The sequence below is a fragment of the Equus asinus genome, chromosome 26, assembly GCF_041296235.1.
Source record: "Equus asinus isolate D_3611 breed Donkey chromosome 26, EquAss-T2T_v2, whole genome shotgun sequence".
NCBI lineage: Eukaryota > Metazoa > Chordata > Mammalia > Perissodactyla > Equidae > Equus > Equus asinus.
This window is the reverse complement of record NC_091815.1, coordinates 24,470,422-24,485,198: the sequence shown is the minus strand read 5'-3', so window position 1 is coordinate 24,485,198 and position 14,777 is coordinate 24,470,422. Positions and strand designations below refer to the sequence as shown.

The 14,777-nt window shown below is 60.1% G+C and overlaps 1 protein-coding gene across 2 annotated transcripts; it reads left to right on the top strand.

Annotated features, from left to right (window-relative positions):
- The first annotated feature begins 543 nt into the window (after positions 1-543).
- On the top strand, positions 544-12,993 carry LRFN1 (leucine rich repeat and fibronectin type III domain containing 1). Of its 2 annotated transcripts, none has more exons than XM_044759940.2 (5): positions 544-745; positions 3,197-3,229; positions 5,416-5,470; positions 5,860-7,302; positions 11,109-12,993. In XM_044759940.2, exons 4-5 carry the CDS (start codon positions 5,897-5,899, stop codon positions 12,013-12,015), a joined length of 2,313 nt encoding a protein of 770 aa, XP_044615875.2. In that variant the 5' UTR covers positions 544-745; positions 3,197-3,229; positions 5,416-5,470; positions 5,860-5,896; the 3' UTR covers positions 12,016-12,993. The 2 variants fall into 2 exon arrangements, with proteins under 2 accessions (XP_044615875.2, XP_044615874.2); XM_044759939.2 differs by lacking the exon at positions 544-745 and adding an exon at positions 752-1,042.
- Positions 12,994-14,777: the final 1,784 nt, after the last annotated feature.

Here is a 14,777-nt window from a genome sequence, read left to right as displayed (position 1 = left end):
GATGTTGACCTATGGTCTAGGTCCTCTCTGGATGTTGGGGTATGGTCTGGGGTCCCTGAGGGATGGGGTGTGGTCTGGGGTCCGCCTGAATGTTGGGGTATGATTTAAGGTCCCTGATGGGGGTGCTCTGGATCCCCTTGGATGTTGGAATATGGTCTGGGGTCTCCCTGGATTTGGGGGCATGGTCTGGGGTCCCTGGTGGGGTGTGGGGCAGAGTCTGAGGTCACCAAGGAGAGTAGGACACGGTTTGTGGTCCTGGGTGGCTGTAGAACATGATCTGGATCCTCACAGGAGGCAAGGCATGGTCTGAGGTCCCCCTGGGTATCGGGACACAATCTGATGTCTCTGTCCGGGAGATCCGGGGTCCCCAGGCCAGTCGGGGCGTGGTCTGGGGGGTCTCTGGGGAAGCCGGCAGGGCTGGAGGTGGGGCCGGGGAGAGGTCGGGGGCGGGCCGGCGGCTCCGCAGCGGAGAGGGGTCTGCGGCGGGCCCGGGGCGGGCATCTGGGGGTGCAGCCGCCCCTCCCGCCCCTCCGGTCGGCGCGCCCTCCCCCCTTGCGGCGGCGGCGGCGGGGCCCGGGCGGCGGGCGGCGCGGAGGGCGGAGCTCGGCGGCGGCTCGGGCGGGCGGGAGGCGGGAGGCGGGAGGAGGCGGCCCCGCGGCCCGCGCCCCCTCCCCGGCCCTCCCCCCACCATGGCGCGGAGCGCGGCGGCGGCGGCGGGGCCGGGCCCGGGGCCCCCCCGGGCTGGGTGAGCGCGGCCCGCAGGGGCCCGGGAGGCGGCGGGCGGGGGCGCCGGTGTGAGCGCGGTGTGAGCCGCGAGCGTGCGAGTGTGTCCGCGGCGCTGCGGCGGGCCCGGCGTGCGCTCGCGCGGCCCTGTGTGTGCCCGGCGCGGCGTGTGCGGCGCCCCGCCTGGGTGGCCATCCGGGCGTGTGCCGGGGGTCGAGCCGAGGTGCTGTGGCCGGCCGGGCGTGTGTCCCCCCGAGTGCTGCCCCTCCGGCCGTGGGTCTGGGGGCTGTCGCGCGCCCATCGGAGGGGCTGTGTGCAGGTGTGTGTGCGTGGGTTGTGTGCCCAGGTATGGGTCCCCCCCCCCCCCGCGAGTGTGCGCGCGCGGCCAGCTGCGTTGGGTGTTTGGGTCCGGGTTCCATGTCCATCCAAGGGTCTGTGGGGCCGGGTGTGCCCGCCCGGGTGTCCATTTGTGTGTGTGTGTCTGCGGGTTGTATGTCTCCGAGGGTGTGTGTCTGTGTGTCCACGTCAGGTTCCGGGCCGGGGGCTGGGGCTCGGCGCCCTGTGGCTCCAGGCCTCCCTGTGGGTTTGGGGGAGGGGAGTTAGCCGCTCCCTCGGGCCATGTCAACTGGGGGGGGGGGTCCTCAGCGGTCCTTGGGGGAGACGGCCATGTCTTCCCCTTCCTGGTGGCTGGGTGGGGGGGATGGGCGGCCGGTAGGTGGACAGATGGAGGGATGAGAGGCCGAGGGATGGACAGATGGGCCCGAGGGGAGGGCCGCAGACCCGGCCCTTCTCCACCCACCCGGCCCCAATCCCCCCCACCTGCCAGATCGCCGCAGATGGGGCCAGAGTTGCCTGCATCCAGATGGCCAGGCTGGGGGCCCTTTGGGCTGCTGGTGGGAGGGTCTTGGACTGGTTCTCTAGGGCTCAGCCCCCCAACCCTCTGAGATTCGACCCGCTGAACTCTGACCTCTGGCCCTGGCTTGTGCCCTGGTTGCTGGGAGGGAGGGATGTGAGCATTTCTGTGGCCTCGGAAGTAGGTGGGGTAAGGGTGCCTGGGGGCTGGGAGGCATGTGTGTCCGTGACTGTGTGTGTGAATCTGTGCCTCTCTGTTGACTCTGCCACTGTGGTTCAAAATTTTGTGTGCATTTGTAAGTGTGTAAATCCCTTCCAGGGCTGTTGTGTGAGCATATGTCTCTTATGAGTGAACATCTCGGAGTGTCTCTGCAAAGGTGAATCTTTTTGTGCCTGTGCGTGATCATTTGAGTATGTATCAGCCTGGTGAGTGTGTGTGTATGCTTGTGATTCTGTGTATGTGTGTGAGGTGTGTATCAGCTAGTGTGTGCATTGGAGCAGCTTTTGGTATAGGAATGTATCAGCTTTGTGACCGTGCATCACGAGGCTATGTGAAGTTGTAGGAGTGTGTTTGGGCATTTAAAAGCATGCACCTGTGTACCTTTGATTGTGCAAGTGAGTATCTGTTATATGTGTGTGCACTGTGTTGATGAGTGTGCAAGGGGATGTCTGTTACAGATGCATGTACCTGGTTGTCTGCAAGGGGGCACACGGGTTTCTCTGTTGTATGTGTGCATGTGTGTGTGTGAATTTGCAAGGGGAAGTCAATGTTGTGTATATGTGGTTGTGTGCAGTTGTGTCAACCTTAAGGGCATGTATCTGTCTATGTTGTGAGTCCATTTAAGCATCAGTGTTGGTCTCCAGGGAGTGGTGGTGTGTCTGTTCAAACACATATGTGCAGGGCGATACCCTCACATGGGCTGTGTCCCCAGCACAAGGCCGACCCCAGTCATGGGCCCAGTGAGATTGGGGCCTATGTGGCATGACCTGTGGTATGCTGGGGTCCAGCCTAGGGTCCATGGACAGGAGTGTGTCCACATCCTGGGCCAAGAGCCCATGGAGGGTGGGGGGCACACAGATCATGCTGGTGTGTCTGTGGAAGTCCAGATGTAGAGATTGGGTTGTGGGCCCATGTGGGTTCTGGCATGTCCACACATGTTGTTGTGGCAATGGTGTGATGACAAGGATGGGACCTCTGGCTCTTCCCAGCTCCAGGGACTGCTCAGGTGTTTGGAGTCGGGGGCCTGGGGTGTGAACTCTGGAAGGAGGAGGCTGGGAGCCTCGCATCCGGGGTCTGGAGGAGAAGGAGGCTGGGTCTTCAGAAAGGAATGGACTGAGAGTGGACTCTTGAGTCTGAGGAAGGAGGAGGCTGGGGTCCTGGCCTCTTGAGCTCCCAGAGGACAGAGGGCTAAGGTCCTGGACTCTTAAGTTTTGGAGGAAACAGCCCTGAGGCCCAGACTCCTCGTCTTCCAGAGATGACTTCCTGGGTCCATCCGATACTCTGCAGAGCCTGAAGCAGGAGGGCCAAGAGAGTGATCACACCAGGGACTTCCTTGGCTGAGACGGTCTCCTAGGAGAGGAGCCAGAAGGATGCTAACAGGGTTGTTGTGTTCCTTTGCAGGTACTGGCCCAGGCCCTGACTCCCTGAAGAGAGGTGAGTGGGGTCCCTCGGGCTGGGGACAGAGATGTGGAGTGAGTGGGCTTGTTCTGAGCTGGCAGGAGGCCTGGAGCCCTGCCTCATGTGAATTTCTGTGCAGGACATGGCAGTGTCCCGAGGGGCCAGATGCCCCCTGGGCTGGGGGGTGGTGACAAGGTCAGGAGCATCATGTTTGGGTAAGGGCTTATGGTGGAGACAGGGCATGGGTGGCAGGTGGGGGTCTCAGGCCAGGACAGCGAAGGTGGTAGGGAAGTAGCGGTTTGGGCGCCAGAGTTTCATGACGTGAAATGACCCCTGCATTTGGAGAGTGGCGTGGACCTGCTTTATTATTTGGTGTGTGTGTGTGCCTGCATGTGGGAAGATGCCCTGATAGTCCGATCCGCCGGTGGCTGAGAGGGAGTCAGAGAAAAGGATAAATTAATAATCGGAGCAGCTAACATTTTGGTAGCATTTACTCTGCGGGAACTATTCTGAGCGTGTAACAGTGTATCATCTCATTTAATCCTCACCACGACCCTGTGAGGTAGGTGCTGTCGTATGCCCATTTTTATGGATGCGCACACTGAGGCACAGAGGGGAAGTCACACAGCAGGGAATGGGGGTGTGACCCCGGGGCAGTCGGGTCCAGATTCTGTCCTGCAGTGCTGCACTGCCTCTCTGTAAATGTTAGCTGTTTTCATTGCTATTATTACTCTTTCAACTTGAACCCCACCCCAGCTGTGGGAGGCGAAGCTCTGTACTTCCGTTTCCTAGATGGGGATGCTGAGCCCTAGAGACCCCACAGCCGGGCAGGTGCAGAGCTGGGCCTCCTGGCTCAGGAGTTCCGCCTTCCAGGCCAGGGTGTTCTGGCCAGCACAGAGCAGTGCCCCAGCGGGAGTTCAGGACAAATTAATGTGGGGGTGGGGAACTCAGAGGTGGTGGCACGGCCTGACTCTCTTTTTCTCTCTCTAGCCCAATCAGTGTCTTCCTCCCTCTCTCTCTTTCTTCCTTGTCCTTGTCTCTCTCTCACTCATTCTCTCTTCCTGTTTCTCCCTCTCTCCTCTCTATGTCTCAGCATCTCTTTTCCGAGTGTCTCCTCCACTCTCAGTTTTTCTGTCTCTCTTTGCTTCATTCTTGCTCCCTGTCTCTTCACCTTTCTTTCAGAGTCTTTCTCTTTTTATCTCCTTGTCTCTCTCTCTCTCTGACTCTGTCTCTCTGTTTCTGCCAGTCCATCTCTCCCTCCCCCTTATCTCTCCCTGTCTCTTCACCTCTCTCTCTGACTCTCTTGGCCGCTCTTCTCCGTGTCCACCCCTCCCCTCACGCTGAAGGATCAGGCCCGCATTAGATCACAGCCCCCAAACTGTAGGTTCCTGGGAGGTGGGCCAGCAGGGACTGGGCTGGGGGTGGGGTGAAAACAGTTCCAGGGACGCCCCCTTCCCATCCTTTCCTCTTCTCCCCCCACCCACCCCGTGTTGTGATGGGAACTGACACATCGTGGGCTGCAGCCGCCGCGGGGGAATCCCTGCCGGAAGGTTTTGCCTGGAGCAGAGGCATAGCGTGAGTGTGTGAATGCGTGTGTGAGTGTGTGTGTGTGTAGGCATGGATGGGGCCTTGTGTGTGCCCACTGATGTGAGCGTGAAAGTCTGCCCCCTGCTTGGGAGCTCAGCAGAGCCCAGGATGAAACCAGGCTCAGAGGAGGACCTGCCAAGGCTGAGCAGGGAGGCTGGTCAGGTGTCTCAGCCCCTCCCACCTTCAGTCTCCGGCCCCCCTCCCGAAGGGGGTAGGGAGGTTACCCTTAACATTTATTGGATATTGACTGTGTGCCAGGGCCTCTGCTCAGTGGCCCCATGAATGAGCTCACGGAACCTTTGCAAGAACCCAGTGAAGATGGTACAATTATCATCCCATTTTACAAATCAGGAAATTATGGCCTAGTTAGGGGAAATCATTGGTTTGGGGTCACGGAGCTAGCAAATGAGGCAGCCAGGACTTGAACCTGAGTCCGTTTGATTTCCAAGCCCTGGCTCTTAATACCAGTGCACAATTCTAGGCCTGGCACATATTGGACACTCGATGATGATGGTAATAATTACTAACATGTATTGAACACATTTTATGTGCCAGGCACTGTTCTAAGTACACTATGCATATAAGTCCATTGAATCCTCACCGAGGTAAGGCCTGTTTTTCTCTCCATTTTACAGATGAAGAAACCGAGATTCAGAGAGGTTCAGACACTTGCCGGAGGTCACACAGCTAGTAAGTGTCAGAGCTGGGGTTTGAACCCAGGGAGTATGGCTTTGAAATTCACCTTAAACCCTACTCAGCAGTGATTTTTAAAAATATTTAGCAGGTCCTGGAAGGCCCAAACTGGGCCTCTGGTTGGGAGATTGTGTGAGGTCTGGGAGCTCCTAGGGGAGTGGCAGAGGTGGGGGTAGGACACTCAGGGGTGGGGCAGTGGTAATTTACCAACCAGCATGGAAGTATCATCTATTAACAACAAATGCACGCCAGCTGCTAATCAGTCCTGTCACTGTCCTATAGGACCCGGTTGTCAGGAAGGGAGGGGTCTGGGTCAGGACATCCCGGGGGGGCCAGGCTGGGGGTCAAGCCTGATGCCTGGGGTAACCCTTCTCCTTCCCTTGCAGGTCTCACCTCCCACCCCTCCCACCTGCGCCCTGCACCATGGCTCCGGGCCCCTTGTCCTCCGCGTCCCTCTCACCGCCGCCCGCTGCGCTGCCCTTCCTGCTGCTCCTCTGGGCGGGGGCATCCCATGGCCAGCCCTGCCCCGGCCGCTGCATCTGCCAGAACGTGGCGCCCACGCTGACCATGCTGTGCGCCAAGACCGGCTTGCTGTTCGTGCCACCGGCCATCGACCGGCGCGTGGTGGAGCTGCGCCTCACCGACAACTTCATCGCGGCCGTGCGCCGCCGAGACTTCGCCAACATGACCAGCCTGGTGCACCTCACCCTCTCCCGCAACACCATCGGCCAGGTGGCCGCCGGCGCCTTTGCCGACCTCCGCGCCCTGCGCGCCCTGCACCTCGACAGCAACCGCCTGGCCGAGGTGCGTGGCGACCAGCTGCGCGGCTTGGGCAACCTCCGCCATCTCATCCTTGGCAACAACCAGATCCGCCGGGTGGAGTCGGCAGCCTTCGACGCCTTCCTGTCCACCGTGGAGGACCTGGACCTGTCCTACAACAACCTCGAGGCCCTGCCGTGGGAGGCCGTGGGCCAGATGGTGAACCTCAACACCCTCACCCTGGACCACAATCTCATCGACCACATCGCCGAGGGTACCTTCGTGCAGCTTCACAAACTGGTTCGCCTGGACATGACCTCCAACCGCCTCCATAAACTGCCCCCCGATGGGCTCTTCCTGAGGTCGCAGGGCACTGGGCCGAAGCCGCCCACGCCGCTCACGGTCAGCTTTGGTGGCAACCCGTTGCACTGCAACTGCGAGCTGCTCTGGCTGCGGCGGCTGACCAGAGAGGACGACCTGGAGACGTGCGCCACCCCTGAGCACCTCACCGATCGCTACTTCTGGTCCATCCCGGAGGAGGAATTCCTGTGTGAACCCCCGCTGATCACACGGCAGGCGGGGGGCCGGGCGCTGGTGGTGGAGGGCCAGGCGGTCAGCCTGCGGTGCCGCGCCGTGGGTGACCCTGAGCCGGTGGTGCATTGGGTGGCCCCCGACGGGCGGTTGCTGGGGAACTCGAGCCGGACCCGGGTCCGGGGGGATGGGACCCTGGATGTAACTATTACCACCTTGCGGGACAGCGGCACCTTCACCTGCATCGCTTCCAATGCCGCCGGGGAAGCCACGGCCCCGGTGGAGGTGTGCGTGGTGCCTCTGCCACTGATGGCGCCCCCGCCGGCCGCCCCGCCGCCCCTCACCGAGCCTGGCTCCTCTGACATTGCCACGCCTGGCCGACCTGGTGCCAACGAATCAACCGCGGAACGGCGGCTCGTGGCGGCCGACCTCACCTCGAACTCCGTGCTCATCCGCTGGCCAGCCCAGAGGCCAGTGCCCGGCATCCGCATGTACCAGGTCCAGTACAACAGCTCGGCGGACGACTCCCTGGTCTACAGGTGGGTGCTGCAGGCCCAGGACCTCCTCCCACCCCACGGACCCTCCCTCCCATCTGCCCACTCCCTGGGCCTTCTTGCTCAGTTGGGGTGCTAGATGGGCATACACATCTTGGCCCCTCATTTGCCCTATCCCCTTGTCTCTCTTTCTGTCTCACTGTCTCTTTCTGTTTTTCATGCATTTAGCAAATCTTTGTTGAGCACCCACATGAGCCAGACCAGGGCTGGGCACTGGAGTTACAGCGGGAATGTGCCCACGTGATCCTTGCCCTCAGAGGGATCCAGGTCTAAATCACTGCTCATCCAAGTTATTAGTTAAACACTGGAACGTGAAATATACATGCACATATATATATATATTTACAGTTACATTTATCTTTATAAATTATATACCAGTCCTATTGTATCAACACGTTGGGTACATTATAGAGAGAGAAAACAAAAAGTATGAGAAAAATATATAAATGTAAATTATTTCCACCCTCTACTGGGTTAGAAGCCCCTACCCTGGTATGGACAGGCCTGTATGGTGTAGACAGATATTGAAGAGTTCTTTTCTCCCATCCTCTCTTATTCTCTTGCTCTGGCCTGTGTCCCTGACTGTACCTTCTCTCCCTCCTGCCCTTCACAGGCACTGAGCCCCTGCTCTGTGCCAGGCCTGGAGCTGGGCGCTGGGGACACAAGGAGACCAAGAGACCAGTCCTGCCCTCGGGGAGCTCACAGCCCAGTGGGAGGCAGATGGTACACGAGGAATTCTTGCCTTGGCCTTGCAGGGTCGCTCCATGTCAGCAGGTTTCTGAGTATGGCTCACGGCCACAGACCCGGCACACAGTGGGCACTGGAGAAGGGGTTGCTGGCGCTGTGGACGTCTCTCCTTCTCCCTGGCTCTGCCTCCCTCGTGCACATTGTAGAGCGCCTACTGAATGCTTGGGCCTATGTTTGACTTCATTTGAGGTGCCAGAGGGGGCGGAGCCATTTCCCCACCTGCGGGGAGCCCCAGTTCTTGGAGGTGCTCACACCTGCACCAAGAAGCCTGCCTCTTGGCCTCCGTCTCCACCTGTCCCAGTGTTCTTTGGCCACAGGCCTGGCACATAGTAGGCGCTTTCCCATTGTTGGCCGAATGAGTAAATGCCTCTCTTTCCCCTTGTCTCTGTCATCCTCATTTTCTTCTCTTTTTGAACCTGGTCACCGAACACTGAGGAAATGCCTACAGCATGTGAGATTCCATGCTCGGCCCTGGGCCTCCCGAGATGGATCAGACACTGGCCCAGTTTTATGAACATTAGTGCAAACCAAACAAAACCTTTCTAAGGTGCTTCCAAGGACGCTTCCTCCTTCCATCTTCCCAATTCTGCTCTGGGGCAGCGAGGAGCCCCCCTCCCATTTTATAGTTAGGGAAACTGAGGCTCAGGCTGGGGCGCAGTCTCTTGCCGAAGGTCACACAGACAGTGGCAGGACCAGCACTCCAGCCCTGACCCTTCTGACTCCTGATCCTGCCCTTTTTACGTTGAACACACATTTATTGATCACCTGCTGTTTGCCAGGCAGGGATGGAGGGGAGATGGATAATACATTTCTGGGCACAGTTCTGGGTTCTGTGACTCCCCACCTCTCTGTTCCTTCTCTCTCTGACCCATGGCCACCTCATGGGGGGGCGGGGCAGGCTCACAGGCCCCCAGACCCAGCAGGTATGCAGATGTTGATGGCCCTCCGTCCCCAGTTGGGCGACAGACCCCGGGACTCTTCTCTTCCCCTTAGGGCCACAGTTCCGGTCCTCCTCCACTGGGGGCTGCAGATGCCTGTGCTCCGGCACGGCGGGAGTTAACTTCCTCACTGCTGCCGTGGGCGGAGGTGACATCCAACCAGGAGCCCTCGCTGCTGCCTGCTCGGGTCTTGCAGCCAATTAGAGACACACGGGCCCAAGCTTTCTTAAGGAGCCAGCTCTGTCCTTGCAAAGTGGGGAGCCCCTAGCAACTGGTTATTTTGGGGGATGGAGCAAGAGGAATCAAGGCTCTCTGAGAGGGGAGATGGGAGGAAGAGGAAGGCGGACAGCCAGGGGCCCAAGGCTGGATGGGGAGGGGGGCAGTGGCCTGTGAAATGGCAGGCAGGGGGAGAGTTTGAGAAGTGGGTGGGTCTCTATAAAGGGGGTGGGGCCCTTCCTTGAAGTCTTCCCTTTGGAGGATCGCTCTTGGTGGCAGGAGGAACCTCCTGGAGGTGGGGGAACTGAGATGGGCTTTGGGACCAGAAGGTGGCCTGGCTGGAGGGGAGGGGAGGGTTCTGAGAGTAGGAGGCTTTTGGAGATGGGGCATGGCCTTTGAGAGGTGGTGGCGCCCCGCAGATAAGGAGGTGGTCCTTGTCTCTGGTGGCCCACTGAGAGATTGGCAGGAGAGGAGAACTTGTGAGGTCGAAGTGCAAATCCACAGGGAAGTGGCGGTCCCAGTTAGCCAAGGCTAGACCTGGCCAACAGCATGGAAGGGATGTGCGGGACAGAAGAGAGACAAGGCCTAGCGGGAATGGTCTTATAGATGGGGAGGGTGCAACTGGCAGTAGAGGATGAGTCCCAGCAAGGGTTCCTGGCCAACACTGGGTGGGATGTGAGCTAATAATGATATTATTAAGTGCCAGGCTTGGGGTATGTTAACTCCTTCATACTTGACACCATCACTATGATGTAGAAATTCTTAATATCCCCCTTTGGGGGAAATGAGATACAAAGAGGTTAAGAAACTTGCCTAAGCCCCCAGAGCTAGCAAATAGCAGAGGAGAAACTCAAACACGGGCAGTCTGGGTCCCAGACTTTGTCAGCTTAGTCACTTCTCTGCATTGCCTCTTGTTTGACGGCAGGAACGTGCAGCAAGAAAGGGGCATGCTTGCTTGGCGACATGTGACCCAGTTATGGCTAAAACTTACCTGGGCCGTGTTTTGGTGACTTCTGGCGGTACAGGGCAGTGCATGCACATAAAGAGTGGTTGCCTCTGATATCTGGACAAGGAGCAGGACATGCAAAGAGTAGACATGGTCCTAGGCACGGCAGAGGAATCATCCCAGTGGGCTGTTGTGGGGTGTGGCTTGGAAGCCACCTGTCAATCAGAAGGAGAGTGGCCTGTAACCTTGGCCCCTTCCTGGGTGGGAATATGTAGTTGAGGGGCTTGGAAATTGTCCCCAAAGATAGTCGCAGCTAGGAGACGTGTGTACCCCAAGGTGGGACCAAGATGGGGGGGAGTGGCCTGTATCATGGTTTCCCCTAAAGGGAGGGGACATGTAGAAAATAGGAACTAGAAGAGCATCCGTCGTCCCAGAAGGAGAAAGGGGGGTGGCGTGAGTTGACCTCAGCGTCCACTTGAGTGAGGGTGGGGCATGCAGGTTAAGGGGGCGCGGCCTGCAGCATCGGTCCCCTTAAGGGTTGGGGATATGTAGATCAGAGGGCTTGAATGGCAGTTATCCTAGTGGGAGTGACACTCTGCTAGGGGGCGTGTCCCTTGAAGGCAGCGCTTAAAAACTACAGCACTCCTGCCATCCCCGGGAAGAGGGTATGTGGATGAGGGAACATAGATGGCAGACGCCATCTAGTAGGGGACGAGACCCAGACTGGAGGTGGGTCTGAGGGCGGGGCATGTAGATGAGGGGCGTGGCCTGAGGCAATCGTCCCTAGAGGGTGGGAATTTGTTGCTTGAGTGGCTGCTGTTGTCCCAGTAGAGGGTGAAATACCGGCAGGGACGCATGGTTTGGTCCCCACGGGTGGGCCATGCAATGAAGCGGCGTGGTTCAGAGTAGAGCCACCCCCGCGCTGACCTCGCCCCCTCCCGCAGGATGATCCCTTCCACCAGCCAGACCTTCCTGGTGAATGACCTGGCGGCGGGCCGCGCCTATGACCTGTGCGTGCTGGCTGTCTACGACGACGGGGCCACGGCGCTGCCGGCCACGCGAGTGGTGGGCTGCGTGCAGTTTACCACGGCTGGGGACCCGGCGCCCTGCCGCCCGCTGAGAGCCCATTTCCTGGGCGGCACCATGATCATCGCCATCGGGGGCGTCATCGTCGCCTCGGTCCTGGTCTTCATCGTTTTGCTCATGATCCGCTACAAGGTCTACGGGGACGGAGACGGCCGCCGCGTCAAGGGCACCTCCAGGTCGGCCCCGCGGGTCAGCCACGTGTGCTCGCAGACCAACGGCGCAGGCGCGCCGCAGGCCCCGGCCCCCCCGGCTCAGGACCGCTACGAGGCGCTGCGCGAGGTGGCGCCCCCGGCTGCTGCAGCGCCGGCCGTCGAGGCGAAGGCCACGGCGGCCGAGCCGGCTTCCGCGGAGTCGGAGGCGGCCCTTGGACGCTCCCTGGGCGGCTCGGCCACCTCGCTGTGCCTGCTGCCGTCCGAGGAGACCTCCGGGGAGGAATCTCTGGCCGCGGCGGGCCCTCGGAGGAGCCGTTCAGGGGCTCTGGGGCCGCCAGCTTCGGCGCCCCCGACTCTAGCTCTGGTTCCTGGCGGGGCGCCGGCCCGGCCGAGGCCGCAGCAGCGCTATTCGTTCGACGGGGACTACGGGGCGCTCTTCCAGAGCCACAGTTACCCGCGCCGCGCCCGGCGGACAAAGCGCCACCGGTCCACGCCGCATCTGGACGGGGCCGGCGGGGGCGCGGCCGGGGAGGACGGAGACCTGGGGCTGGGCTCCGCCAGGGCGCGCCTGGCCTTCACCAGCACCGAGTGGATGCTGGAGAGTACCGTGTGAGCGGCGGGCGGGCGCCGGAACCCCTGGGTGCCGCGGAGAAACGCCCGGACGCCCGGACGCTGGGGCGGACTCGGGGGAGAACGCGCAGCGCCCAGACCTCGGCCTGGAGGGGACGCGCCCTGCTCTTCCCGGAGGGGCGGGGCCGCCTCGGGCTGCGGCTCGAGGCCACGCCCCGCGCCCTGGGGGGCTGCCCTCCCCCCGGACTCCCAGCCCCCTCCTGCCCCTCCCCCCGCGCGCTCGCGGACCTCGCTGGAGCCGGTGCCTTACACAGCGAAGCGCGGGGAGGGGCAGGGCCCCCGACACTGCAGCACTGAGACACGAGCCCCCTCCCCCGCCCGGGATCCGGGGCAGGGCGAGGGGCCCATTTCTTGTATCTGGCTGGACTAGATCCTATTCTGTCCCGCGGCGGCCTCCAAAGCCCCCAGCCCCGCTCCACTCACCTACCTGGTCCCGTCGGGTCTGGCTTGGGGTCCCCCTTTCTCTGTCCCCCTCGTTTGTCTCTGTCCCCCTCTCTGTCTGACGTCCCACTCCTTCCCCCTTTGTCTCTCCTCGCTCTCTCCGGTCGTCTCTCCCTCTGCCCTCCCGTGTTTCGTCCCGTCTCCCTGTCTCTCCCGGTGACCTCTCCCCACTACACATTCTCCCGGGCAGGTCCCACTGGAAGGACCAGACTCCCCCCTATTCCTTCCTCTCTCCCCGGATAAATCCCCACAAGAACAAAATCCAAAACCAAATCCTGTCTACCGGAGCCGGGACCCTCCGCCGCAGCAGAATTAAACTTTTTTCTGTGTCTGAGGCCACTCTGCTGACCTCCGTGTGTGTCCATGTGTCTTGGGGTACGGGGTGGCCCAGACGGCAGCACAAGGACTAAGTGAGACTGAAGGACTCACTGGGACCAGGGACCCTTGCAGTTTCCTATCCTCCGAGAGACTTACAGGTGGGGACTCATACAAATAAAATGATGACAGCTAACCTTTAGTGGGTGCCTCCTATGTGCCAAGCACGTAATTGCATCCTCACAACCACCGGAGACATCGATACTCTTATCTTGTTTTGCACGTGAAGAAATAGAGGCCCAGAAAAGTTGTCACTTGCCCAAGGTCACATGACCAGAAGGTGGCAAAATTGGCATTTAAAAGGCAGGCAGCCTGACTTCTGACTGTTTTAACCCTAGCACTCAGCTCTGCTGGTGAGCAGTTGGTGACGTTGGTTCCACGCACTGGTTGTGCTAAGCACAGCCTACCTTTGGGGCCGGCCAACTTTGGTCCCATTTTGCAGACAGGAATCCGAACCAGGGAGAAGGGAAGTCACTTGCTCAAGGCACCCCATTGAAGGAATAGTGGAGCTGGTGGTTTGTGCTGGGTATCTGTTCCTCCCCACTACGCTATGTCGCCCGTGGTGTGTGTGTCTGGAGGCTGGAGAGTGGCCCCAGCGACCTCAGTTAGTTGAGCATGGGCATCCAGAGCCAGCCTGGGGCGGGGGGAGCTCCTTGGTCACAGTCTGGAGTCTGAGGGATCCCAGGTGGAGAAGGAGCGTGTGTGTCCGGGGACCAGGGGATGGTTTTGGGAGGGGAGTTGCTCAGGTGAGGCCGAGGGCTGTGGCAGGCGGAGGGAAGGTGGTTGTGGGGGGGAGGGGGTACCCCGGCCCTTTGCAGTGGGGACCCTGCAATGAAAACTCCTTCCTGATCCTGGGGAAGCAGGAAGAAGGCTTCTTGCCAGCCAGGGGCCCCCTGAGGCCTGGGGAGGAGGAGAGAGAGACAGAAATAGAAGCAGAGCAGGAGGGAGGGGGATGGGTCCGGGCAGACGGGGTGGGAGGCAGCAAGGACAGCGCCAGAGAAGCGCAGGCCAGGAGGCTTCCTCGCCCGGCGGCGCAGCCACGCTCAGCCGGCTCGGTCCTCACGACTCCCGAGTGCAGACGGCTTCCCACGCGCCCGGCACCTGCTCGCAAACCCTCGCCGTGCGTGAGTCGAGAGCGTGCAGCCGGGCGCCCGCGCCCAACGCTGGCAAGATGTAGTTCCTCGGAGAGGGAGCGCGGTCGCGTTTATACTCTGCAACAGGCGTGGAGTGTGTGCGCCCACTCTTCTCGAGAAGGAAACTGAAGTTCAGAGAGGTTGAAGGGCTTGCCCCGGATCACACAGCCGGTAAACGGCAGAGCCGTGATTGGAAGATTTACTGCCTCCCGATCCTGCACGCCTAACCATCTGACTCTATCGTCTGCTTCACCTGATAAAGCTTTACTGAGCCTGTTCCGTGTACCTGGCCCTGCGCAGGGAATACAGCCGTGAAAAGAGACAAATAAAGAAAATCCGAAACTCCTGCCCCGAGCTTATATTCCAGTGGGGGAGACAGTGAATAAGCAAATAAATAATGAGTGTCTGGTGGTAAATAAGTGCCATGTAAAGAGTGAAAACAGGGTGATGGGGAAAGGGAATGACTGAGAGTCCTCTCTTAGATTGGGGGCGGTCAAGGAAGGTTGGAGGTGAAGAAATGCATTGTGGGAAGGGCCAGGGAAAAGCATTCCTGGCAAAGGGACTGGCATGTGCAAAGGCCCTGAGGCAGGAGTGTGCTTGGTGTGTTGGAGGTAGTGTGTCTGGACCAGAGTGAGGGGGAGAGTGGGAGGAGGGCAGCGGGGAGAGGCCAGCAGGGAGCAGATTCTGCAGAGCCTTATGGGCTGTGGTCAAGAGTCCAGATTTTATTCTCAGAGTTATGGGAAGCCCTTGGAGGGTGTTCAGCAGGGGCGTGGTTTATGGTCTGATTTCCGTGGAG